This window comes from Eumetopias jubatus, unplaced genomic scaffold, assembly GCF_037043125.1.
Source record: "Eumetopias jubatus isolate StellerSeaLion01/CBP00866 unplaced genomic scaffold, mEumJub1_p1.0 scaffold_8, whole genome shotgun sequence".
NCBI lineage: Eukaryota > Metazoa > Chordata > Mammalia > Carnivora > Otariidae > Eumetopias > Eumetopias jubatus.
In genome coordinates, this window is record NW_028274814.1 from 30,410,849 (window position 1) to 30,435,120 (window position 24,272).

The 24,272-nt window shown below is 43.8% G+C and overlaps 2 protein-coding genes across 3 annotated transcripts in view; one reads left to right on the plus strand and one right to left on the minus strand.

Annotated features, from left to right (window-relative positions):
• Nucleotides 1-715, minus strand: part of NET1 (neuroepithelial cell transforming 1) — a 60,850-nt gene extending 60,135 nt beyond the window's left edge. Inside the window, exon 1 of the mRNA XM_028114667.2 lies at nt 463-715. Coding sequence (XP_027970468.1) covers nt 463-590 — 128 coding nt within the window. The 5' untranslated portion in view covers nt 591-715. The remainder of the gene's footprint in view (nt 1-462) is intronic.
• On the plus strand, nt 1-23,840 carry TUBAL3 (tubulin alpha like 3). 2 transcript variants are annotated; one of them, XM_088025820.1, is made up of 4 exons: nt 1-70; nt 14,363-14,606; nt 20,642-20,794; nt 22,440-23,840. In XM_088025820.1, the coding sequence occupies exons 2-4, from the start codon at nt 14,504-14,506 to the stop codon at nt 23,378-23,380; spliced, it is 1,197 nt and encodes a 398-aa protein (XP_087881946.1). In that variant the 5' UTR covers nt 1-70; nt 14,363-14,503; the 3' UTR covers nt 23,381-23,840. The 2 variants fall into 2 exon arrangements, with proteins under 2 accessions (XP_087881946.1, XP_087881945.1); XM_088025819.1 differs by lacking the exon at nt 1-70 and adding an exon at nt 10,493-10,540.
• Nucleotides 23,841-24,272: the final 432 nt, after the last annotated feature.

The window sequence follows — 24,272 nt, forward strand, 5'->3', positions numbered from 1 at the left end:
AGTTTCGGGGCCCGCGACAAGCCGGCCGGCTCCGGGGACCAAGGCGCTTCCCGGAGCCCGCAGCCTGCAGGTCAGTCTCCCGGTTCGCGCCTGGGACCCGCCCCCGCGGCGGGGGACGGTCCCACCCCCCACCTCCGCCCGCCGGCGCCGCCCCCACCCCTGCCGCCCGGGGGAGGCGGGGGCAGGAGGGGCGGCAGCAGCCCGCGCCCCGCCTGAGAAGGGCCCGGAGGAGGAGGGCCAGCAGCCCGCGCCCTCGGCCACGGCCAGGAGGAGGAGGAGGAGGAGGAAGGGGTGAGTAAAGAGCGCGCACCCCTGCCCGAGGCAGGTCTGGAGGAGGAGGAGGAGGACGAGGGAGGGGAGCAGCTCGCACCTCCCCGCGCCCCTCCGCTCTCTCCCCCCTTCCCCGTGCGGCCTCGGACCGGACGCCCGGGACCCCAGGTCGCCGCCGCCTCCCGCGCTTACCGGCCGTCCGGCTCAGGCCTCGGGGTGTCGGCCGAAGGTCCGCCGGCGCCGCCCGCGTTGAGCCCGGAGGCCCGGCGGCTTCGCCTCCGCGGCCGGGGCTGCTTCTGGGCCGCCAGCTCGGGCTCCATGGCGCGAAGGGGGGGTGGGGGTGGGGCGGTGGCCGGGTGCCCGGGAGACCCGCTGGGACGGGCACCGCGCCCGACCACTTCTGCCCGGAGAGCAGTTCCTGTCAGGAGGGCGCCGCCACCGCCGCCGCCATCTTCCGGGGTTTGAAAATGGCGGCCGTGCGGCGGCCAGCCAATCGGAAGACAGCAGGCGGTTGCTAGGAAACGTGAAGTCCCGCCCCTTTGGCGCGGAAGTAGAGGCTGGAAAGGCAGGATGGTGGAGGGTGACAGCCCTGCACGTTAGTGGACGGCCTTGGGTTTAGTTCAGACTGCACTTCTAAATCCCCAAGGCCTGATTCCTACTTCACCGTTCAGTAGGACTTTCGCCACAAGCCAGGGCGAACTGGAAACATGAGGTCTTTCTTAGTATCGGTGGAGAAGAGGGATTGAAAGTGATGACCTAAACTAAGATTTGGTGGTTGGCCACCATACACGCTAAATTATTCCTGTCGATAAATCCCCAGTTACCACAGGTAGTGGAAATGCGTTCTCGGGCCGTCTCTAGGAAACCACTAAAATCTGATCGTGAGTCGTCCTCGGGAGACAGAGCCCCTCGGTGGCAAAACGGAGTGAAGGTGCCTTCATCCTCTAAGTCCATGAAAGCGGCAAAAAGTACAACATCAAGTAAAGGGCCTTCTCAAGCAAAAAAGACGATCGCTCAATAGCACATTCTTTGATTTTTAGTATTGTTTTTTATGTGTCAAAGGCTTAACAAGTAGCTTCTCCTTTGACGCTACAATTCCATTTCTGGAAATCTAGCCTAAGGAGTAAAATTGTATATACCCCGAGGGGTGGCAGAATGTGCTCTAGGCACTTGAAAAACACCAGGCGCAAAAAGGGCATTCTGATCTCCCCTTTTCTTCTCGAAAGCTGGGGATTAAAACTTCCATGTTGAAAGCTGCCCTCCCTGTAACCACGAAGAAAGAAACATTCTTCTCAACAGAGATTGGGGGTCAGGAGGAAGCCCAAGGAGAGAGAATTCTGTAGAAGCAGCACTTGTTAAAGTAACTTTTACCTTCCTTTGGTCTCCTCATATATTTCAGCTACTTTTTCCCCAATTGCCTCTTTTCATCTGACCTAGGCTAAAAGCACTAAGGTTTTGCCAATTCTTTGGGTCTTCATTTTCCTATCGGGGCTCCCGTGTACATGTGAAAATGTATTTGCTTTTCCCCTGTTAATCTATATTCTGTCATTTTAACTCTCATCCCCACCCGGACACCCTGAGAGGGTAGAAGTGATATTTTGTTTTCCCTACAACATCAAGGTATTAATGGCACTGATGTTATAATATCAGAAGTAAAGACAGTCTAAATAAACAATGGTAGGGAAATGGTTAATTATAGTTGATCCACTGGAAAGAATATTTTCAGCCAATAAAAATGAACTATGACGTGTATATTAGGATAAGTACTGTAATTTTGAAATAAAACCATGGAACATAGAGGTATATTCAGTATATTCTGAGTTATGAATTGTAAGAGATTTAACAGGAAGAAGATGCAGTCAATATTAAAATACCTCTGGGCGCCTGGGTGGCTCAGTTGGTTGGGCGGCTGCCTTTGGCTCAGGTCATGATCCTGGAGTCCCGGGATCGAGTCCCGCATCGGGCTCCCTGCTCAGCGGGGAGTCTGCTTCTCCCTCTGACCCTCTTCCCTCTCGTGCTCTCTCTCTATCTCATTCTCTCTCTCAAATAAATAAATAAAATCTATAAAAAAATTAAAAAAAATATTAAAATATCTCTAAGTAGTCAGACTATGAGTATTGAATTTTTTTTTACTTTCTTGTATTTCATAATTTTTTACATCATGAGATGCTGAACTTGAATTACATTTATAACACAGGAAAAATTCTTGTGTTATAAGAATCATGTTGAGACATTCTACCTTATCCTATTCTCCACCAAAAATTAAAGAAGAAAGTATTGCTTTGCAGCAGTTAGAGTAAAACAGTACAGAAATGCTGTCTAAGGAGCTGTTTTTGCTATTTTTTTTTTTTTAAAAGAGCCTGGGTGGCTCAGTTGGTTAAGTGGTTGCCTTCGGCTCGGGTCATGATCCTGGAGTCCCAGGATCGAGTCCCGCATCGGGCTCCCCGCTCAGCAGGGAGTCTGCTTCTCCCTCTGACCCTCCCCCCTCTCATGCTCTCTCTATCTCATTCTCTCTCTCAGATAAATAAAAAAAAAAATCTAAAAAAAAATAATAAAATAAAAGATTAAAAAAAAAGAAAAGAAGTAAATCTCTATACCCAACGGGGGCTTGAACTCATGACCCTGAGATCAAGAGTCACATGCTCCTCCCACTGAGCCAGCCAGGCACCCCTAAGGAGCTGGTTTCCACCCAAACACAGACTTACAAATATTATCTTGGTGGGGGTGGGGGTTCTCTCTCAAAGATTATTTCAACAACTAGTAGACTGATAGAAATTAGTACACAAATCAATAATTCTAAAACCCATTCTCTTACATTCTGTAAATAGATCAAACTCTCTTTTTGTAAAACTACTCCCCAAGTGATGTATATCATGCTTGTTTTAACAACCAGTAAGGTCATACAGTATGTGCTGTATGTAAGTGGGGTCACAGAGGGAAAATGCTGGGAATGCAGTTTTTTTTTTTATTCTGCCACTTCTGACGGTCTGCCTGACCCCTCTGCGCGACGAATACTTCAGTTCTATCCCCAAGCCCTCAGACGCATGTTTTGCAGAAAAATCAGAATGAGAAGAATGTTTTAAAGATACCAAAGCTGTGCTTTCTTAAACTGCCAATGGGGATGTTACTCTGATGGTAAACATATTTGATGAAGAAAACGTCCAATCATCTATCTGACCAGCAGAAGAGTATTTATAGGCACAACAGGGCAGACTATTTGAAATCAGGTTTATTGTTTCTTAAAATCTATCATGTGTGTTTGTGTGTAGGGGAAGGGAAAGTTGTTCATTTTTTTTTTTTTTTTGCCTCTATCTGTCATCTATTTATGATCTTGGTTTGCTTTTAGATATTTCAAGGAGAAAAACAGTAAAATTGGAAACTGGAATGTCAGCTGGGGGCTTTGAAAAGAATGGAACTTGGGAAGAAAAATGTGTGGCCAGGAGAAGCACAATTAATTGGAAGTAGTTTGAGGCAAATTGCTTTTATGCTTAGACCATCTTGGGAGGAGGCCATTGAAGTTTCAAAGTACCGAGTTATGTTAGTCGTGGGGGAGGAGGGAGGAGAGGGAGGAGAGGGAGAAAGGTAGGGATGTGGGCACGGTGGGGGTGGGAATGGCAGTGGAAAGTGATTCTGGCTGTGGCTGCCAGGGCTGCCAACGGAGAATTAGCAAAGATAACCTCAGAAATGTCAGAATATCAGTCAGAATTATTTCTCAGAGCTGCAGAATTTTTGTTGAACAGGAATTTCTTGCTTAGAAGGTTTCTTTTTTCTCAGTCACTTAGCCAGTGAGTTAACTGGCCTATATTAAAAAAATACTTAAGAGAGGAACTTTGTAAAGATAGGGAATCCTAACCACACACACCACACTTTTATACTTGCAAGTTTTTTTCACTCTCTTTCAAGACCTGAGGACCGCCACCCCATGTGTCAGTGAGGGTTCTACCAGAGAAATAGAGCTAGTAATAAATAAATTTTTATTTATGTCTATATTTATATAAAAATGGAGAATTATAGAGAGGAGAGATTTATTTATATTTTTATATGTATATGAGGTAATGAAGTAGTATATTGCATATTTACATGGAGATGTATTTCATGGAATGGTTTATGTGATTGTGGGCACTCTAAAATCTGATGTCAGTAGGACAGACTGGAAGCCTGGCAACTCTTGGGTAGGAGCTGAAGGCTCTGCTGCTGCTTTGCTCCTAAGGCCTTTCAACTGATTAGATGAGGCCCACCCGCATAATCAAGGGTAATGTTTACTTAAAGTCAACTGATTGTCAGTGTTAACTGTATCTACAAAATGCCTTCTCAGCAACACCTAGATTAACGTTTGGTTGAATAACTGAACACCACGGGCTAGCGAAGTTGATACATGAAACTAACCATCACAACAGAAGACTTCTCCAGACTTGAAATTCCAATTATTATTAGTTTAGGGAACTTTATTCCTTTAGGATTTAGTCTTTCAAGGAAGAAAGGCATTACTAAAATAATAATAATAATAATACTAAGATGCATTTCTTAAGTTATATTGCAGAAGAGATTTTTCTAATTTTGTACTAATTCCTTTGCAAATCTACATTCATCATAGCTCTAAGTGAGGTTGAGAATTAAAAAAAAAAAAATAATGAAACATACTGAATGTGTCAGTGGACCAGAAATGAGATACTCAAATCATCTGATTTCCTCTTATCTTGTTTCAAACTAAAAGTAATCAGGGGCCAATGGGAGAAATTTGACACAGCAACAAAATAAACATGATTATGATTTTATAAAACAGAACTGGCTTACTCTTTGTCTTTATTGTATGGAACCACCAGAACCCTAAAAGTTCAGGGGATTATTGGCAGATAGAGACAGATAGGATTGACTTTATGAAGATCAAATTCTGTGGCAAGTAGAACTCATAAATTCAGGAGAAAACTGCTGGAGAACACACGATTAAAGGAGCTCCCCATGCAGAATCAACAGATACAAGATGTTTAAATGATTTGTTGGAGCCATTAAATTGGAAGGTACATTTGGAGCTGGTGAGTCAATTCGCCTCTTCCCCCTCCTCTGCTTTTGAAGTATACTTGCCCATAGGCTAAAGCAGTGAGTGGGGACCCAGAGCTGGAAACATGGAGCAGTGCCTCAGGAAGCTGAATATTCCAGGGAAGATGGGGAACACTAAAGCAGAAGACAGATAGAAGCCACTCTGGCCGTACATTCCAACCCTCCTCCTTTATCACTAGAAACGGGCTGTAGAAAATAGCACATACAGGCTGGCAAACAGAGGTCTAAGACAAACTGGATAAAAGACAAAACCACAACTGTTAAAAGATTTAAGGAAAACCTTCACAATGAAAGACATCAAAAATCCTAAAGGAGGAAGAATTAGAACACAAGGAAAGAGTAAATAATGCAAACAGAAGAACTTCAGAGGGAGACGTGAGATGCCAGTTCAGCCATGAAAAAAAAAATACACTAAAACTCTGGTCATTTAAAATAAAAATTAACGGGGCACCTGGGCGGCCCGGTCAGTTGAGCGTCTGCTTTCGGCTCAGGTCATGATCTCAGGGTCGTGGGATCAAGCCCCGCATCGGGCTCCCAGCTTGGCAGGGGGTCTGCTTCTCCCTTTCCCTCTCTGCCCCTCCACCTGCTTGTGCTCACTCTCTGTCAAACAAATAAATAAAATCTTTAAAAACCATAGAATAGAATAAAATAAAAATAAACCAAAAGACACACCAATAGCAGAACCAACACAGATGAAAAGCAGATTAACTAGCCAAAAGTTCTAGCTGAGGCATTTTCCAAGAATACAATGCAAAGAGCAAGAAAAAGGGAAGTATGAAAGAAGAATATAGAGTCAAAAGGGCAGAACTAAAAGTCTCAAGTTCTATCTAACAGGAGTTCCAGGACAGAGAACAGGCAGTATGGAGAGAAGGAAATAATCAAATAAAAAGCCCAGGCCCAAGAAAATAAGACCTGAATACTAGAAGTGTCCTCCAAGTACGGAACGAGGTGATTTAAAAAAGATTACATGTAGCCACATCATGGAAATTTTCATGTTAGAAGAAATAAAGAGAAAAATCATAAAAGTTTTCAGAGAAAAATAAGCTATCTACAAGTAACAAAGAATCAGAGCAGTATAGTATTTTTCATCAGAAAGGAGGAATAATGGTCAATATCTTCAAAGGTTTGAGAACATATGGTTTGGAACCTAAAATCCCATATTCAAACAAATTGTTATTATTTAAGGGTGAAGAAAAAGTGAGCACATTTTTGGATCTGCAAGAACCTCTCAAATGTACCATCTGCATAATTGAAAGAATTACTTGCATGTATAATCCAGCAACGTGATTAACAAATCCAATGAGAAAGAATAAGTGGGTTACAGGAAGCAGTAGCGTATAAAGAAGCCAGTATGATTTATATTTATGCCTAAATAATTTTTAATGGCTAGTGCAAAAAATTTATTTTAATGACCCTTTGTCACCAAAATTCCAGATATTATCAATTTTGGAAGCAATGGAAGTGACGATGGCATTAAAAGGGGAGCCTGGCTGGTTCAGTTAGTGGAGTATATACTACTCTTGATCTCAGGGTTGTAAGTTTAAGCCCCACATTGGGCGTAGAGATTACTTAAAAATAAAATCTAAAAAAAATTTTTTAAAAAGTGGGGAAGATTGAAAATATGTGTGTGCGTGCATGCACGCACATGCGTGGACGTGTTTTGGCGGGTAATATATTTCTAAAAGACTAAAATATATAAGATTAACATAATATATAAATTGGCAGATATAATCAAATTTGCATGTTAAAAATTGGAGAGTAACAGAAGTACTGGAAAATGGGCTACAACTTACAAACCACTAGAAAAAAAATTGTGGTGTGCAAAGAAAATTCAGTCAATCAAATTGGAGGAAAGTGAGAAAAGAAAAAAAGCCTAGTCAGTGGAAAACATAAAATAAGGCAAGAATATACTCAGGCATACTGGTAATCACAAGCAATGCGAACACACTACATTTTCCCACCGAAAGACTCTTCACCATCCTTACAAGAGACACATCCACAACAAGTTTAAAAATAAACAATTGGAGTTCCAGCTCCAGTAATATAACGGGATAAGTTAGTTGGACCCCTTTGACCACTAAGTGAAACTAAAAATACCGACTGACACACGAACATATCGAAAGCATTGATGAGTGAGATAGTAAAGCATTACATGGCCAATTGCTGAGGAAATATGAGAGAGATACGTGGGGGCCAGAAGCGCCCTCTTGTGTTAAAGGAGCTTGCCAAACCGGGAAGCATCAGTTTTCAGGGACCCAGTGAGCACAAGGGAGACGACTCAATGCCCAGGGCCCAACCCAAGACAGTTTCATAGGAGATCCTTCTCCATAAAGTTCAACTCCCAAAACACTTTTAGAATAAGGGCAAGTCCACTCCCTACCCAAGAGATGACAAGGTTTTTCCCTGGCGTTGAGCAGAGCAGGACATAGGGAGGGATTGCCTCTCAGAAGTTAGAACTACAAGCTGACCCTAGACGAAAAGGTAGCCTAAAATCACTTCACTTGGATAGTCTGAAAAATAAACCTTCAGTGAATCAATTTAAACAGATAACGCCCCCTACGTGCCTTGCAGAAGTAAACGCAAATTGTCTCTGGAGAAACGTGTTCATCCCAGACCTCAAAGACTCCCTTCAAATAAGTTTTCAAAGAAAACCAGAAGCTCACAGTCAAAAACAAGTACATAAGGAAAAAAAAAAGCCAGTGTTGGTACGAATCAGAAAAAATAACGGACAGAGGAAACAGATCTGCAAAGTTGTTTGTTTCGTGAAATAATCATTTAGATTAGGAAATATCTACAGTTACTGTGTCTAAACAAATAGAAAACAAGATGGACGATATCTTCGGGAAATAGTCAATTACCAAAAAAAAAAAAAAGCTGGATGTAGCAGATTTCAAAAAAAAACTTGTAAAAAGAAAAAAATATAGTCATTACAATCGGCAACTCAGTGCGTGACTTTAAAAAAAGATTAGATAAAGCCAAAAAAAAAAAAAGACAATGGATGAAGGGGAAGATAGCTGGAGAAATTAAGCAGGATGTGGCACAGAGATTGCGAATATGAGATGTTCAGAGATGTATAAGCTACAGTAAAAATGTCTAACAAAAAGAAGAGGAAAGAGAAAATGAGAGGAAAGCAATATTCAAAAAGATAATGGCTGAGAACTCTCTAAAAATTAAGAAAGACACGAATCTACAGATCATTAGTCCCAACAAATCCAAAGGCAGACAAATAAAGAAATCCACATAAAGACACATTATGGTAAAACTAAAGAAACCAAAGACAAAGATAAATCCTAAAGCAGCCAGAGAGACCTTTTAAAAGGAGCAACTTTTAAACCGACAGCTTCTCGTAGGCAGGAGCTGGGCCAGAGGCCAGTGGACTCAGGGAGAAATGCTGCATAGAATTTCATACCCGGTGAGATATCTCTCAGGAAGGTGGGTGAAATAAAGGCATTTCAAACACAAAGCAATAATAATAATAATAATAATAATAATAATAATAATTGAAAGACCTCACTCAAGGAAATTCTGAAGGATTTACTTCAGACAGAAGTAAAAGAAAAAGAAAGTAAGTGGGAGAAGGAATGAAAAGCAAAGAAAGTGGTAAAACACACATTGATTTTTTTATGAAACAACAACAATAATGCCCTGTAGGCTTAAATACATTTCACGGGCGCAAAAGAAAGGACACCGAAAGATACCCTAGAACATGGGGCCAGACAAAAATAAGATAAAAGCACAAGGTAAGATATCTAAACCCAGCTTTATTAGTTACTGCATTAAATGTAATGGACTAAATTCTTCAATTAAAAGATAAAAAGGAAAAAATTCAGTTACATTATGCTTACAAAGGACACATCAAGAATATGAGAATACTGAAAGGTTTTTAAATTCTAAGAATGTAAAATGACGGAAAAGACATCATTCAGACACTAACCAAGAAAACTATATTAAAGTAATAATATTACTATTCAATAATAAAGAGCTTAAAGCAAAATCATTTGTAGGTATAGTCATTTTAAAATGATAGAATGTGGGGGCACCTGAGTGGCTCAGTTGGTTAAGCAGCTGCCTTTGGCTCAGGTCATGATCTCAGGGTCCTGAGATCGAGTCCCACGTCAGGCTTCCTGCTCAGCGGGGAGCCTGCTTCTCCCCCTCTCTCTGACCGTCCCCCTCCTCGCGTTCTCCCTCTCTCTCAAATAAATAAAATCTTTAAAAAAAATAAAAGTGATAGAATGTTTCAATTCCATAGAAAATCTAACAATTTAAAATTTACATGTTCTTAATAACATAGCCTCAAAATATATAAAGCAAAAATTGTCAGAAAGAGAAACAATCAACAATCATAATGGAAAAATTTAACACATCTTTAAAAGGAATCAGTACTGAAAATTTACACAGTAAATCAGTTTGAAATGTGTATATAAAACATTGCATCCAACAAACTACAGAATACATTCTTTTCAAGCATTCACAGAACATTTTTAAAAATTGACCGTAGAGCAGAACATAAAGGTGGTCTTGACAAATATATAAAGAGAGAAATCATTTAGAGTATGTTCTCTGATCTTAATTCAAATAATCAAAAATAACGGCATAGGTGTATGTTATATATAATAAGAGCACAATTTAGAATGGAACAAATAATAAAATTAGTAATAACCAAAACGTAGAAAATCCCCATACATTTGGAAGTCGTGGTGGTCACGGTCAAGGCGCATGAGTAGGAGATGGGAGGTAAAAAGGATACTTTCTTGGTTTGCTCTATGTCTCCAGGGATTGTTTGAATCTTACTTAAAGAGAAGATACTCGTGTAGTACTTAATGCGCTAGAAAAAGCTATTTGCTGTTGCAGCAAATTTTACTCCTAGTCTTTCCCCATCCATGCTTAATACATTCTTAATCCAGGAGGAGGATCTTTTTAAGAAGACAACTGTTATTTTTAACCAAAACAGGTTTAAGTTGGAAGTAGATTTGGGTAAGCTCTAAGAATGCCACCTGTAGTTGTGCACAGAGTATCTCAGGCTGTTCAGGACCCGCACGGCCGCTCTGGGGAAGGGAACAGAAAAACCAAGAAGGGGCTGTACTGCTTTAAGTGAAGCCGGTGCCGCAGCCCTCAGGTGGAGTCATTTCCTGCCCTGTGATAAAGTCTGCCTGGGCGTGCGGCTCGGCTCGTCATTACTGCAGCCCGGCGGGGGTACCTCCAGATCAGCATGGTAAGTGGCGAGGGTCCTCATACGTGCTTATCAGTGTTGCCACGGTGTTGTAGCAAATCTTACTCATCATACTTGGCCCTCTTCCCCGCCAGACCATCCTTAATACATTCGTAATACAAGAGAAGAAATTTTTAAGGAGGCACTTGCTTCTTCCAGTAACTGTGTTTGTTTGTTTTTAAAGATTTTATTTATTTATTAATGAGAGACGGGGGGGGGCAGAGGGAGAAGCAGGCTCCCGCTGAGCGGGGAGCCCGATGTGGGACTCGATCCCAGGACCCTGGGATTATGACCTGAGCTGAAGGCAGACGCTTAACCATCTGAGCCACTCAGGCGCTCTCCCAGTAACTGTGTTTGAGGCAGATTTGGATAAGCGCTCGTCTGTTCATCTGTGGTTTTGCTGCTTTTAAGAAAAGCTTAGTGGATGTGCATGTTAAATACTGCTTTTAACTGAAGTATTGAAACGAGAACCCCTCCTTCCTTTAGTTCTACATTTGTTTTAAACCTGCTGTGCCGATTTTTCTGTAGAAATCAATTGCTTCACTTTTAGTTATGCTTTTAGAATTTCTGGGGACTTCAGACCCAGGTCATCATTGCTAAGCTCATAAATGCATGGCAGGGTAAAGTGCACGGACATCTCCTCGTCCTCTCTCGAGTTTCATTCTTGGGGGACAACAATGAACATAGTTACTTACAGTAATGCCTGTTGGGGGATCATCTCTTAAGATCCACTTTCCCTTTAATGTCTTATGTGCTAGTCCCAGTAGTTTTTGGTATCTTAGAATTTTAAATTCTCAATGGAAGCAGCCTTTCATTCTGATTTCTCATCTTTGATGTTCTCACCCCCTTGGACTCTCTCTCCAACATTTTGAGGATGTTGAAGTTGTTTTGCTCTTAAACATTATGCCTTCCTGCATGAGGGATCCCTGCGGTCACGGAAACGTTCGGTAGCTTGGCTAAATTTCGGTATTCTGGGGGTGATATTGTTCTGTTTCATCTTGCAAGATACTTACGCTGGGGAAAATGGGTACGGGGCACATGAGATCTTTATTTTCTTACAACTGCCTATCAATCTATTACTTATCTTTATCTCAAAATACAACGTTAATTAGAAAATTGTGCCTTCCTAGTAATTCAGATAAGTGTTGTAGCCGCTAACGTGCTGTGATTCGTAATATTGATATTGAATGGGCAGTTTACAATCTTAGAGTCTGACTGCTGTGTAACAGACAGTTTGGAAAGGAGGGAATGGCTAAGAGAAGAAGGTAAAGATAGCCTTCTGTGTCCTGGGACACAGTTACATCATAAACTCAGTTGCTTCTCAAACCAGGAAGGGTGTCATTGATCCTTCTTGGGCCAGGTATTACCCTGCCAAGTTCACAAGGGTGGTATCATGCCCATGTCTGAATGTCTATGCCCCTTGGGTAACAGACTGCGTGAAGAGCTGCAATTGCTTTTCCACATTGGTGATTATTTTTCCTGTGAGTACTTGGAGCAAATGCATGTGCACCCCCCGTGGCCTGGGCGGTAAGTTGGGGGGTGCTGTGAGAGAAATCGACATGTAAGTGGGTCCAATGATGGGGAAACCATGAGGTGCACCTCCCGTCCAGCATTTTTACCTAAATCTAGGGAGTTTGGATCTGAGTACAGTAGCTAACGCACTGAGAGCATCTGCAGTGCAGCAGATGTGGGAGGAATGAAGCCAAGCTTTGCAGACAAGCATGTTAGAAGCTTGTTTGGGATGGTGCATGCTGTTTGATTTTTTTGTGTGCCGGACAGAGGTTGGAATCTGGGTTGGTGCGGAGTGAGGTGCTTTCTGAATTGAGCTCGCAGCCTTTGTCATGAGAGACCCAGAAATGCACAGAGAAGAAACAAGGGGCAAGTTCTACTCAAGTAGTGAGGTTGAATTCCTCATAAAGCAGAGAGGGCTGTGTTAAGCCTTGTGAATCAAGGAGACAAAGTACAAGGGCCTGATGCTGCAGAGCTGGAACAGAGTCCAAGTCGGATTGCAGGGCTGTGACCGGCCAGAGCTCCCTCCCTCCCTGGACTAGTGGTCTGTCTTTTCGTGGTTGAGTCTCAGACCTTGTCCAGGGGAAGAACAGCCTGGACAAGGGCAGGGCTGCCAATCAGCTCAGTAGGCGAACAGCTGGTGGGGCTCCGATGATGTGGAGAACAGGCTGCTCACCCCACCAGCCCCCCGCCCAGACCCGTCCCATGCTCGCTGGCAACCAAAACCCAACAACATTCAGATGCACGATTGCCGCCCTTACGGTTTTTTAGGATCTAACTTTTTCTTTGCTTCTCTTAGATGAGTACATATTCATGTCTGTTTAAAAGACCAAAACGGTTGTTGGGCTTTAAAAAGAAAGATGTGAATGGTGATTTAAACGTGGGATGGGAGAGAGGAGGCTGATGAGGGTAATGGAAAACAGTAGAGTTTAAACAAGGAAAAAAATCACTGCCCAGGTATAATGACAGTTAATATTTGATGCATTTTATTTTAAACATTTTATTTATTTATTTGACAGAGAGAGAGAGAGAGAGAGAGAGAGACAGCGAGAGGGAACACAAGCAGGGGGAGTGGGAGAGGGAGAAGCAGGCTTCCCGCCGAGCAGGGAGCCCGATGTGGGGCTTGATCCCAGGACCCTGGATCATGACCTGAGCTGAAAGCAGACGCTCAACGACTGAGCCACCCAGGCGCCCCCATATTTGATGCATTTATAGATCTTTTTCTCTGCTTATTTTTTAATGTATTTGATATCCTACTTTATATACAATTATACGACTTGCATAACTTTTACTTCATTTTTATCATAAGCTTTTCCCATGTCATAAAATTTGGGGGGTAAACTTTTAAGCGTTGCATAACTCTTTCTTCAGATGCCCAAGAAGAGTGAATGTAGATTTGTTCTTGATCCTCACTCTTATAAATAATAATACTGTGAATGCCCTTGTGCCTAAATCTTTGCATTTTTAGATTTTTTTAAATAATTCACCTGTGTATGTCATCTGCCTATTTATATACTAGTTATCTCAAGTTTTTGGTTGGGTTTTTAAAGATTTTATTTTTAAATAATTTCTTCACCCAACGTGGGGCTTGAACTTACAACCCTGAGATCAAGTATCACATGCTCTGCCGACTGAGTCAGACTGGCACCCCTCAAGTTTTTTTTTTTTTAATTAATGTATATAAAATTGCCTTATTGATAGCCCTTACTATGAAGGACTGTATATAAATCATTTTTTGTATACATCATTATTCTTCTTTGTTTATTACAATATTGAGTTTTTACATTTTTGGGTTGTGAAATCTATTACATGTTCCCTTGGTAAATTTTCCATTACTTTTATGCTTAGAACATCCTTCCTTCTTTAGAGCACACATGAATAGTAAATATGAAATCTCAAGATATGAAAAGGTAACATCTTTAATTGCAGTGGGTTTTAATATATGTCAAGGTTATATGTTGATTTTTGGTTTTATTCCTTTCCAGTAACTAGCTAATATTTTTCTGGGTGAGGCAGCTTGATTTTATACATATATAGTATATTATGTATATATATTAACTCACACTTAACCCGTTACACAAAAAGTATCCTTAAATTATGTTGTTGAAAGAAATCTTTCAGTAAAATGGGAGTCCTTTGCATACCTGTGCCCTGGTTTTTGGTTTCCATGAGACACTTTCAATTAGCCTTATCATACATTTCTCTTCATGGCATATGTGAGCTTGGTTTCTATCGACTGTGAGCCGCATTACTGAGTGACCAAGCTCCCGTTATCTACAGAGGCTATTAGTTCTAACTTCCTCCGGCTTATTTCAGAGGGAGTGCCTTTCCATCCACATTGGCCAAGCTGGTATCCAGATTGGGGATGCTTGCTGGGAACTCTATTGCCTGGAACATGGAATCCAGCCAGATGGCGTTGTTCTCAACAGTAGAAAGGATCAACTGGAAAGTGAGAACATGGAGCATATGGATGCATCTTTCAATACCTTCTTTTGTGAGACGAGAGCTGGGAAGCACGTGCCCAGAGCCCTCTTCATGGATCTGGATCCTGCTGTTATAGGTAATGTAAGGCGTGCATTCAACCAGGTCCACACTCAAAGCAAACAAATCCTGTACCAGTGGATGGAATCCTCAGATTATATGGATCTGTTTGAACAGGATCATGGGGACATTTTTTAAATCTAGAAGTTCACTTGTGACCACTTAAGGTGATCGGCATGAAACATACCCAAAGGGAGTACTTGCTTAGCCTTCTTTTTCTGTGTGATGAAACAAATTCAAACCTTGTTAACTTGTCCACACACATCTGTTGTCACAGAAGATTAAATCTTTTCTTGGATTTGAAAGCCAGTTGCTAGAAGGTTCCAACAAAGAATCTGAAATTTGGCATTACCTGAACATGATTCCAAAGAGGCAAGGAACCAGACAAATCTAACTGGGGAAATCAGTACAATTTTATGGTTATTAATGGCAGACTTTGTAGTATCTTGTCCAGAAACATGGCATGGCAGCTCGGTTCCAAGAGCAAGCATCACATGAGCACAAGGCAGAATTCCATGGCGTTTTTCTAATCTAGCCTCAGAAGTCCTAGTGTTTCACTGCTGTTGTTTGATGGCTTGAGACCATTACAGAGATCCACCCAGGGAGAGAATAGAGACCTCCTCTTGATGTAGAAAGAGCGAGGTTCTAGAAGCATATGAGAAATGGAAAACGTTCTTGTGGCCATCTTTGGAAAAAGCAGTCTGTACACACTGGATTGGAGTTCATTTCCTTATCGGAACCAGGTCAGGTCAAGTAACTGATGGCGAAAGTAGATCGACGTCCATGGGAAGGAAACGATGGAGAGTGTTAGTGGCAGGGGGAGGGGGCGATAAGAACTGTCTAGGCCAGGACTCCTATATGCAGTTTCTGTGTTTGCTGGGTGTGAAAGGATTAAAAATAAGGAAATATTGCTGGCTTCAAGAACAGGTGAGATTCGTATGGAGGCTGAGAGGCAGTTATGTTGTCTTCTGACTTGAGTTCTAAGTTGCCTGAAGACAATATCTCAATTTTTGTTTCAGACAAATGGGGGTTTGCAGTTGTGAGCTTTAGCTGGAATCTGGTATCCCAGAAACCTGGGCAGAGTGGAATATGTCCCCAGAGGATTTTGGTAAACGTAGCTAAATAAGCAGCATGACAGGCCACGCCTCAGTATTATGAATATCGTAGCAGATATTTTAACTTGCACCAGTCCGAAGATGCTAGGCAAATAGGAGGCTTAGGACCTGGAATCGGAAGCTAATAAGCAAGTCGGGGCAGAGATACATGGCAGGAAGAGACCGGAAGAACTTCCCCAATCCTCTAGAATAGAGCGTAGAGAGAGGGGAGTTTTGAGGATCTGGAGCTGGGCCAAACAAAAAGGCATAAGCTCCAGGTTTTAGGAGAAGGCACTGATTTTTCTTGTTCTTCTCAGCACATTAGAGAGCCTCATACGTGCAAGGCACTATTCTTGACATTGGAGGTGTATATACTCTGAGTCTTCATGGAGCCTACATGCAGACCTATAAAAACCAAATCGTGTGCCTGATGTTGTGATCAGTGGCATGGAGAAGAATAAAGCAGGGCCACAGGGATGGGGAAGGTCATGTGAGTGGTGGGAGGTGCTTTTTCTTAAGGAATGCCGAGGAAGGCCTTATAGAAAAGGTGACACGTAGGGATCTGAAGGAAGTGAGGGCATGAGCCTTACTTACCTCTCTGGAAGAGATCAGAAAAGACTTTATGGACAAAGTGATATTCTGTCTGAGTCCTGAAGACTGGATAAGAGGATTTTAACAGGTCACAGATGAGAGGAGCTGGAAAGCACAAGCAAAGACGTGTTCAGACACCTGTGAATATTGTTGCAGCTTGAAAAGGGGGAGGAAGTTGATATATCAGAGTCACAGAAGACATAAACTGGAGTGGAGGCTGGCTATGGAATTTCCTTGAATAATTTGTGTGGTGTGAACCTGATAGGAAATAGGGGGCGGGTAAAGACTTCAGAGCAGGGAAAAGACAGATTGAGAACTATACTTCGATAACATTAATCACAGAGATTTATTCATTAATTTATTCAACATTTCTTTAGCACCTGCTAAAGTGCCAGGTACTAATCTAGAAAGAGTGGATTGGAGAAAGTTACAAGGTTTTGTGGTGTATGGACTGAGTATGGAAAAGAGAACATAGATTTGAGAGACGCTCATCTAAAACAGAGTGGATTACGTGTCAATGAATGTTCTAGAGAGAATTCAGAGGTGCCACTCAGATTTCACTGTTTCAATAATGGGATTGATAAATGACATAGGAATTCCAGAGGGGGACCTAGTTTGTGGGAGTAGATATGTTCCATTTGGGCATGAGGAATTTGAAGTGTCCACAGGTTGGTCCTGGTAGAAGCTGGGGAACCAGAGGTGTTCAGTGAGAAGTTATCCTACAGAGATGGTATTAAAAGGCTGTGAAAGTAGGCGATCTTGTTCAAAGCCAGTCCGAATGGTTTTAGGAGGAAGGAAAGGTGACTTTTAGTTGTGATTGTGGAGTAAAATTCTACTGAAGATATTTGTAGGCAGAACAAAGGAGAGAGGGAGGGGAGGGAGGGAGGAGGGTTCAGAGTGAGTGAGGGGACCCGAAGCACGGAGAGGGTGGCTTGTACAGCTCCTTCTCTAGGCACAGACTGAGGATTTTGTGGTAAGGAGGAAGGTGTTCATCGAGAGTTCTGTGATTAGAATAATGGGGTGATGCTGTGTGAGAACTCACAGAAAGGAGAAGAGGTTTAATGCACATTTGGAGAAGAGGACAGAGGGTCAAGGGAAGTGTGAAGCGTGTGCTGAGTGTGGGCCCAAAGGGGTGGAGAGCACAGCCGGGGTGGATGGTGCCCATGATGCGCGAGGCAGGGTGGGCAGGGACGTGGGGCTGGCGGCAAGTGCGTGGCTGTGATCGCAGGGCCAGGCCTGTGTGAGCAGACCGGTGAAGCTAACGTGACGGGAGGAGGGGTGGGAGATGAAAACGCTGGGAGCTCCAGGTCGTGGTGGGAAAGAATTTAACTTCCTTCAGCGAATTCAATGAACATTTATTCCAGCTAGGTAATGGAGAGGAGCATAGGGGTGAACAAATGCCCGTACCTTCCATCCCTTCTCTCCTACTGTCCTCGTGAGCTCAGGCCATTTCAACAAAATATCGTCGACTGGGGGCTTAAACCACGGAAATTTACTTCTCACTGTTGTGGAGGCGGGAAGTCCAAGACTACGGTGGCAGCGTGGTTGGTGTCTGATGAGCGCTCTCTTCCCGATTTGCAGACGGCTGCCTTCTCACCATGTCCTCACATTTGGTCTCTTGCAAGGGCATTAACCCCTTTCACGAGGGCCCCACCCTCATGGCCCAGTCACCTCCCAAAGGCCCCACGTCCTAACATCACCACACTGCGGGGAGGGCTTCAAAGTATGAATCCTGGGGAGACACGAATGTTCAGTCCACAGCAGCTACTGTTTATTAGTGAGGAACCACACAGATATTTTCCTATAATCCTTTCAACAATTGTGTCAGGAAACCTTATTGTTATCCTCCATTAACAGATGAAGAAGCTGGGTCTTGGGCAGGTCATGGAACTGGCCTTAGATCGCTGCGCTGTTGAAGGTAGAACTGGGTTTGACCCCAGGTTTGCCAACTAATAAAAAGCCATTCTCTTTTAACAAAAAAGTAGCATAAGCTAGTGGAGAAGAAAATGTAAATGGTCATAGCAACACTAACACATGTGTTCAGTTGAGCCATATAAAATTGCCCATGGTTGATTATTTTTTACCTAAAAAATGTCAGTGTCCTCCGATGCAACCTAATAACAATCGAAATGTCTGTGAGGTGCAGAGGTATCCCTGAGGAAGGGATGAGTAGCTGGGGAGCCATCAAGCGTCTTTGACCCAGGGAGCAGCGTTGCCAGCTTCCCAGAGGCATGGAGGAACGTGCACCTTGAACAGGAACAGGGTGTGAGTAGGAGAGCGATGGGGACAGGAAGCTGGAAAGATTGTCGAGCTGGGTCATGGGCGAGAAGGGGGAAATAAGGAAGTTTGGGCGGAGAAAGGATTTTGCATCTTTAAGATTTTGGCGGTGGGACTGTTGTGAGCTATTTCCAGTGGACTGGGGCTAATAGCATTGGAAGTAAGGAAGCAAGGAACTGTCAAATAATCATGTTTAAACACCCTTGAACTCCCTGAGGATGCTGGTTAAGGATGCTGGGCCAGATGCCCACATCTCTGAGCCAAGTGGAAAAAATGCCAGGAAGTGAGAGTGGACAGCTTGGGTGTGCTCATAAATGGCAATGCTATAATCACTGATCTCCAAAAAGTGGTTTTTACCGAAAGAATTTATGGATGACCCTCAGGATCTCCCCTGGACATTACCATGACGAAGCAGGCTTCCAAAATTCCAGAAATTCCCTTCTTAGCTTGAACTCAGCCTTATAGCTGCAGGTGAGAAGCAGAGTCCACCCAGAGTTATATGCCCACTTACATTGTGTTTATAAATATACCTTTTAAAACTTTTCACTTTTGTGGGTTTTTTGGTTTGTCTTTTTGTTTACTTTTTTGGTGTGTGTGTGTGTGTTACTTAAGAGTCCTTTAAATCAATTCTAGTAAATTTAAATGTTTGGGGGTGTACAAATTTGTGGTTAGAAATTCATGGTCATGGACAGGAGAGCAAGGTGAATTGAGATTGCCGTCTTGTCTCTTTTTTAGAAATTGAGTGTTTCCTCTTAGGCAGCGAGCTTCTGGGACTATCTGTAGGTATCTGGTGATGAGGCCGATGCAGTATTAGTGTAGGTACATGTCATGAAGGCAATTGTATCATTATTATTTATAATCGTTGCCATATGGGCTATGCATTGTGCCCTATGATCTCATGTAATCCTCCTAGTAGGTCGGGGGGGGTAGGTCTTTTTATCATCCTTATATGTGAGGTGAGGTCACTGATATTTAGGGATGCCAAGGAACTGCTGGATAGCCGAGTGACGAAGGAAACCGTGAACCTGGGAAATGGATTCTCGGACACATGCTCTTGAATACTGTGCGGCACAGTGTCCCACCGTAACCTGGGCAACATTCCCAGGGCCTGCTTAGCCCTCAAACACCGATGCCTGATTCTGTAGGAGTTGTGCTATCTGGGTAATTCTAGGCTTGGGAGCAGGACGTGGGCCCGAGACACCTGTGTTTGGGTATTTTCTCATGCTGAGCAGGTTTTTAAAAGGAGGAAATCCAGGCAGGAGTTGCCCTTGGCTGGGTTGAAGACTGCCAGCATCTTAACCCCAGTTTCCCTGCTTCTTGCGTTTGTATCAGTTGCATTCGAGTTGGGTGGGCATTCAAGCTCTTCACACCGTCTTTGTTAAAGCCTCTTTTTTAAAGCAGACTAGTAATAATTTAGATCGGTCCGCTTTTCCCTGCTTTTCTGGCACTCAGTTGGCTATTTGTAGGTAGAAATACTTGCCTTAGAATACCAGAGTGTCACAGGGTGTGTGATGGCTTTAAAGAGTGTCTCTTAAAAATCGGTGTCCACCTAGAACCTCAGAATATGCTTTTATTTGGAAAGAAGGTCTTTGCCAATGGACTAAGTTGAGATCCTACGGGATTGGGGTCAGCCCTAACTCCGGGGGTCTGTGTCCTTATGAGAGAAAGAGGGGACCCAGTGGGGGGGGGGGCGGGCATGCGTGATGGTGGCAGGCACGAGTGGTGCAGCCCCAAGCCGAGGAACAGCTTCTTCCTGAGACCTCGGGCAGGAACCAACCCTGCCAACACCTTGACTTTGGACTTCCGGCCTTCTGAACGGTGAGAGCAAACATTTCTCTTGTTTCCAGCCACCAAATGTGTTATAATTTGTTACAGCAGCCGTAAGAAACTAACAAAGGGTCTACGATGGGAAAACGTACTTTCAGTTTGTCTGGAAATAATGATACTGTTCCTAGACTAAGGAAGGCCGGCTCAGCAGCTGAAAGCCCTTTCTTTACCGCAACACTGGGGAAACTGGCATTGGGTTGGCAGTTGAATCGGCAAAGAGCTAGCAGTCGGAGTGGCGTGCCCTGACCTCATGTCCTCTCTGCAGATGGGATTCGAGCTGGCCAGCACCGCTCTCTCTTCCACCCAGAGCAGCTCGTCAGCGGGAAGGAAGACGCCGCGAACAACTACGCCCGCGGTCGCTACTCTGTGGGGTCCGAGATCATCGACCTTGTGCTAGAGAGGATCCGAAAGCTGGCAAGTGGCCCCTTTCTCCTTAGTCGGGGGCCGTACCTGAGTGCCCGGGATCTGCCTTCCAGACAGTACCACGCTTCCTACCCACCGGGTCACTGCCACCGGCCTCTCCCGCGGAAGCTCACAGCTGGGAAGCGCCTTGCTGTTGACTTTGATGACACTTTGTTTTATAGGAAGCGTGAAGAAACCTTGACACTTACTGCAGCCCTATCTACTCTATTTGAGATTTATGAGGAAGTATTTTGGTTTTTTCCACTGCTCTATTGAGATACAGCATCGTGTCAATTTAAGGTGTACCACATGATGATTTGATACACACATATTGCGCAGTGATTGCCACAGGACAGTTGCCGTGTGTGTGTGTGTGTGGGGGGGGGTGACAACGTTTAAAATTCACTCTCTTAGCAACTTTCAAGCGTACAGCCCAGTATTGTTAACCAAAGTCACCATGCTGTCCATTAGCTCCCCAGAACTGACTCATCTTCTAACTGGAAGTCTGTGTCCTCCGACCAACGTCTCCCCGTTACCCCCACCAGATACTGTGCTACTTTCCATTTCTCTCTTTTTTTTTTAATTGACATTTAATGTATTATTTGTTTCAGGGGTACAAGTCTGTGATTCAACAGTCTTACACAATTCACAGCGCTCACGATAGCACGTACCCTCCCCAATGTCCATCACCCAGCCACCCCATCCCTCCCACCCCCCACCACTCCGGCAACCCTCAGTTTGTTTCCTGAGATTAAGAGTCTCTTATGGTTTATCTCCCACTCCAGCTTCATCTTGTTTCATCTGAGGAATCTCAAATTCCTCATATCAGTGAGATCGTATGATACTTGTCTTTCTCTGATTGACTTATTTTGCTTAGCATAATTTCCATTTCTATGAGTTTGACATTTTTCTACTCCACATATATGAATGGGATGATATGGGATTTGTCTTTCTGTGTCTGACCTATCTCACTTGGCATGATGCCCTTAAGGTCCATCCATGCTGTGACAGATGGCAGGATGTCCTTCTTTTTAATGGCTAACCCCCCTCTACTCTTGCTTCTGCCCACTCATCATGGCTCGCCTTGTTATCACAGATTTCCAAAACATCCTAACACTTGTCCTTTTCCAGTAGTATCCATTATTCGTGAGGTTAACAGGAGGCACATTCTACCAGGAGATTAGTTACTCTAGTTACTGTCAGTGAACTCTTTAAGGACCTGCGTCTGGGGAATCCTTTGTCTAGTACATATTTTGGTGTCTGGCATAATCCTTAAGCAATACAGTGTCTTTTACACTGGCCAGTAGATTGGACGTAGACATGATAGGTACTTCATCTCCTGGGGTGGGGGGAGAGTAGGTTGCTTCAGTGTTTGGCCATTTTGTTTGTTACTAAGAAAGACCTTGCCTTAGGTCACACGCAGATAAATTCGTGGAGGGCAGCTAAAGACAGTTGAATATTTATGCTTTGCTTATAGTGAAACTCTAAAGCGCTTCCCCTACCCCAGAGGTAACCACTCGCGTGTGTTACTGGGGCGTTAAGAAGGGTACACCTGGCTTCCTGAAAGTTTTGTTTGTTTGGGGAACTTCTTGTCTTCCCACTACCACTGCTTCTGGGTTCATGTAGCCCAGGTCTCACCTTTCCTTTGCTTCCCCAGGCAGAGCAGTGCAGTGGACTTCAGGGATTTTTGATTTTCCGAAGCTTTGGAGGAGGCACCGGATCAGGATTTACATCTCTCTTAATGGAGCGGCTCTCGATAGACTATAGCAGGAAGACGAAATTGGAGTTCTCTGTCTATCCAGCCCCCGGGATCTCCACTGCTGTGGTGGAGCCTTACAACTCCGTCCTTACCACGCACTCCACCCTGGAGCACTCGGACTGCACCTTCATGGTGGACAACGAGGCCATCTATGACATCTGCCACCATAAACTCGGTGTCGAGCGCCCCTCTTACGCCAGCATTAATAGGCTGATAGGTCAGGCAGTATCTTGCATTACTGCTTCCCTCCGGTTTGAAGGGCCCTTGAATGTGGACCTCATTGAATTCCAGACCAACCTAGTACCTTACCCAAGAATACATTTCCCCATGACAACATTTGCCCCCATCATCTCTGCTGACCACGCCTACCGTGAGGAGCCCTCTGTGTCCGACATCACTGCTGCCTGCTTTGACTTCTCCAATCAGCTGGTCAAGTGCGACCCTCGGCTGGGGAAGTACATGGCCTGCTGCCTACTCTACAGAGGGGACGTGGTCCCCAAAGATGTGAATGCAGCCATCGCAGCCATGAAGTCAAGGAACTCTGTGCAGTTTGTGGATTGGTGTCCGACGGGTTTCAAGGTGGGCATCAACAACCAGCCACCCACAGTGATGCCAGGAGGGGACCTGGCCAAGGTCCAGCGGGCCGTGTGCATGCTGAGCAACACCACGGCCGTCGTGGAGGCGTGGGCCCGCCTGGACCACAAGTTCGACCTCATGTATGCCAAGAGGGCGTTTCTGCACTGGTACCTCAGGGAAGGCATGGAGGAAGGCGAGTTCTCAGAGGCCAGGGAAGACTTGGCCGCTCTGGAGAAGGATTATGAAGAAATGGGGCAAAGTTTCTGATGGAAACGTGGCTGGGGAGAATGAGTGTTGAGTTGAAGTGTCATGCTTTCTTTTCAAGACTTATGTACTCTTGATGGGTAGAGTTCCCTTGACTGGAAGAAACTGGAAACCAAATCAAGCAAGACCCTAAGCTCTGCACTAAATCGAATGGGTCAATATCAACAATGAACTCACAGGTCTTCGGTGGTTCAGCACGGCTACCTGTGAACCCCCCCGGTTTGGGATCCTTTGAGCGTCTGGATCATGTCTGTGTTTCTTTTCTTTTGTTTTCTTTTTTTTTTCTTAGAATGGAAACCTAGCTTTATTCTTTGCTTCTTCAACAAAAGATGATGAAACCCTAAAGTCGGTGCTTTTTGCTTTCCCTTTCCTGAAGTGTAAAACAGCACATGTTAATTATTAATGTCATTTCCCCCATGTCTGTATTTTGTACATTGATTAAATAATGAACATTTCAGTATCATTCTTTTCTTTCTTCCAAAGATAGGTTTTAAGGTCTTGGTTTGCTTTTCATACAAACAAATAGTGAGAATATTCTTGGGTCTTTCAAAAATTTGCATCTGTGTTCCTGTGGGTCAGGAGGTGACAGGGATCTCTCTCAGCAACCCGTCCTTGAAGAGATGTTCTCGAAGTGTGGCCAGCAGAGCCCTGCATCAGGACCAGTGGAGAGGTTTAGAAAAAAAAAAGGCAGATTCTTGGGGCACCTGGCTGGCTCAGTGGGTGGAGTGTGTGACGCTTGATCTTGGGGTTGTAAGTTCAAGCCCCACGTTGGGTGTAGAGATTACTTAAAAATTAAAAAAAATTTTTTTTAAACATGCAAATTATCTGGAGATTGGAGGGGGCATGACCTAAGAATTTGAAGTTTAAAAAACACACTTGAAGGAATTCATTTCTG

What these genes read in the sequence shown, in the direction of transcription:
- TUBAL3 (XM_088025819.1), top strand. An exon ending in TCTGGATCCTGCTGTTATAG is followed by an intron (nt 14,607 to 20,641) that starts GTAATGTAAGGC and finishes TCCTCTCTGCAG; the next exon opens with ATGGGATTCGAGCTGGCCAG. An exon ending in GAGGATCCGAAAGCTGGCAA is followed by an intron (nt 20,795 to 22,439) that starts GTGGCCCCTTTC and finishes TTCCCCAGGCAG; the next exon opens with AGCAGTGCAGTGGACTTCAG.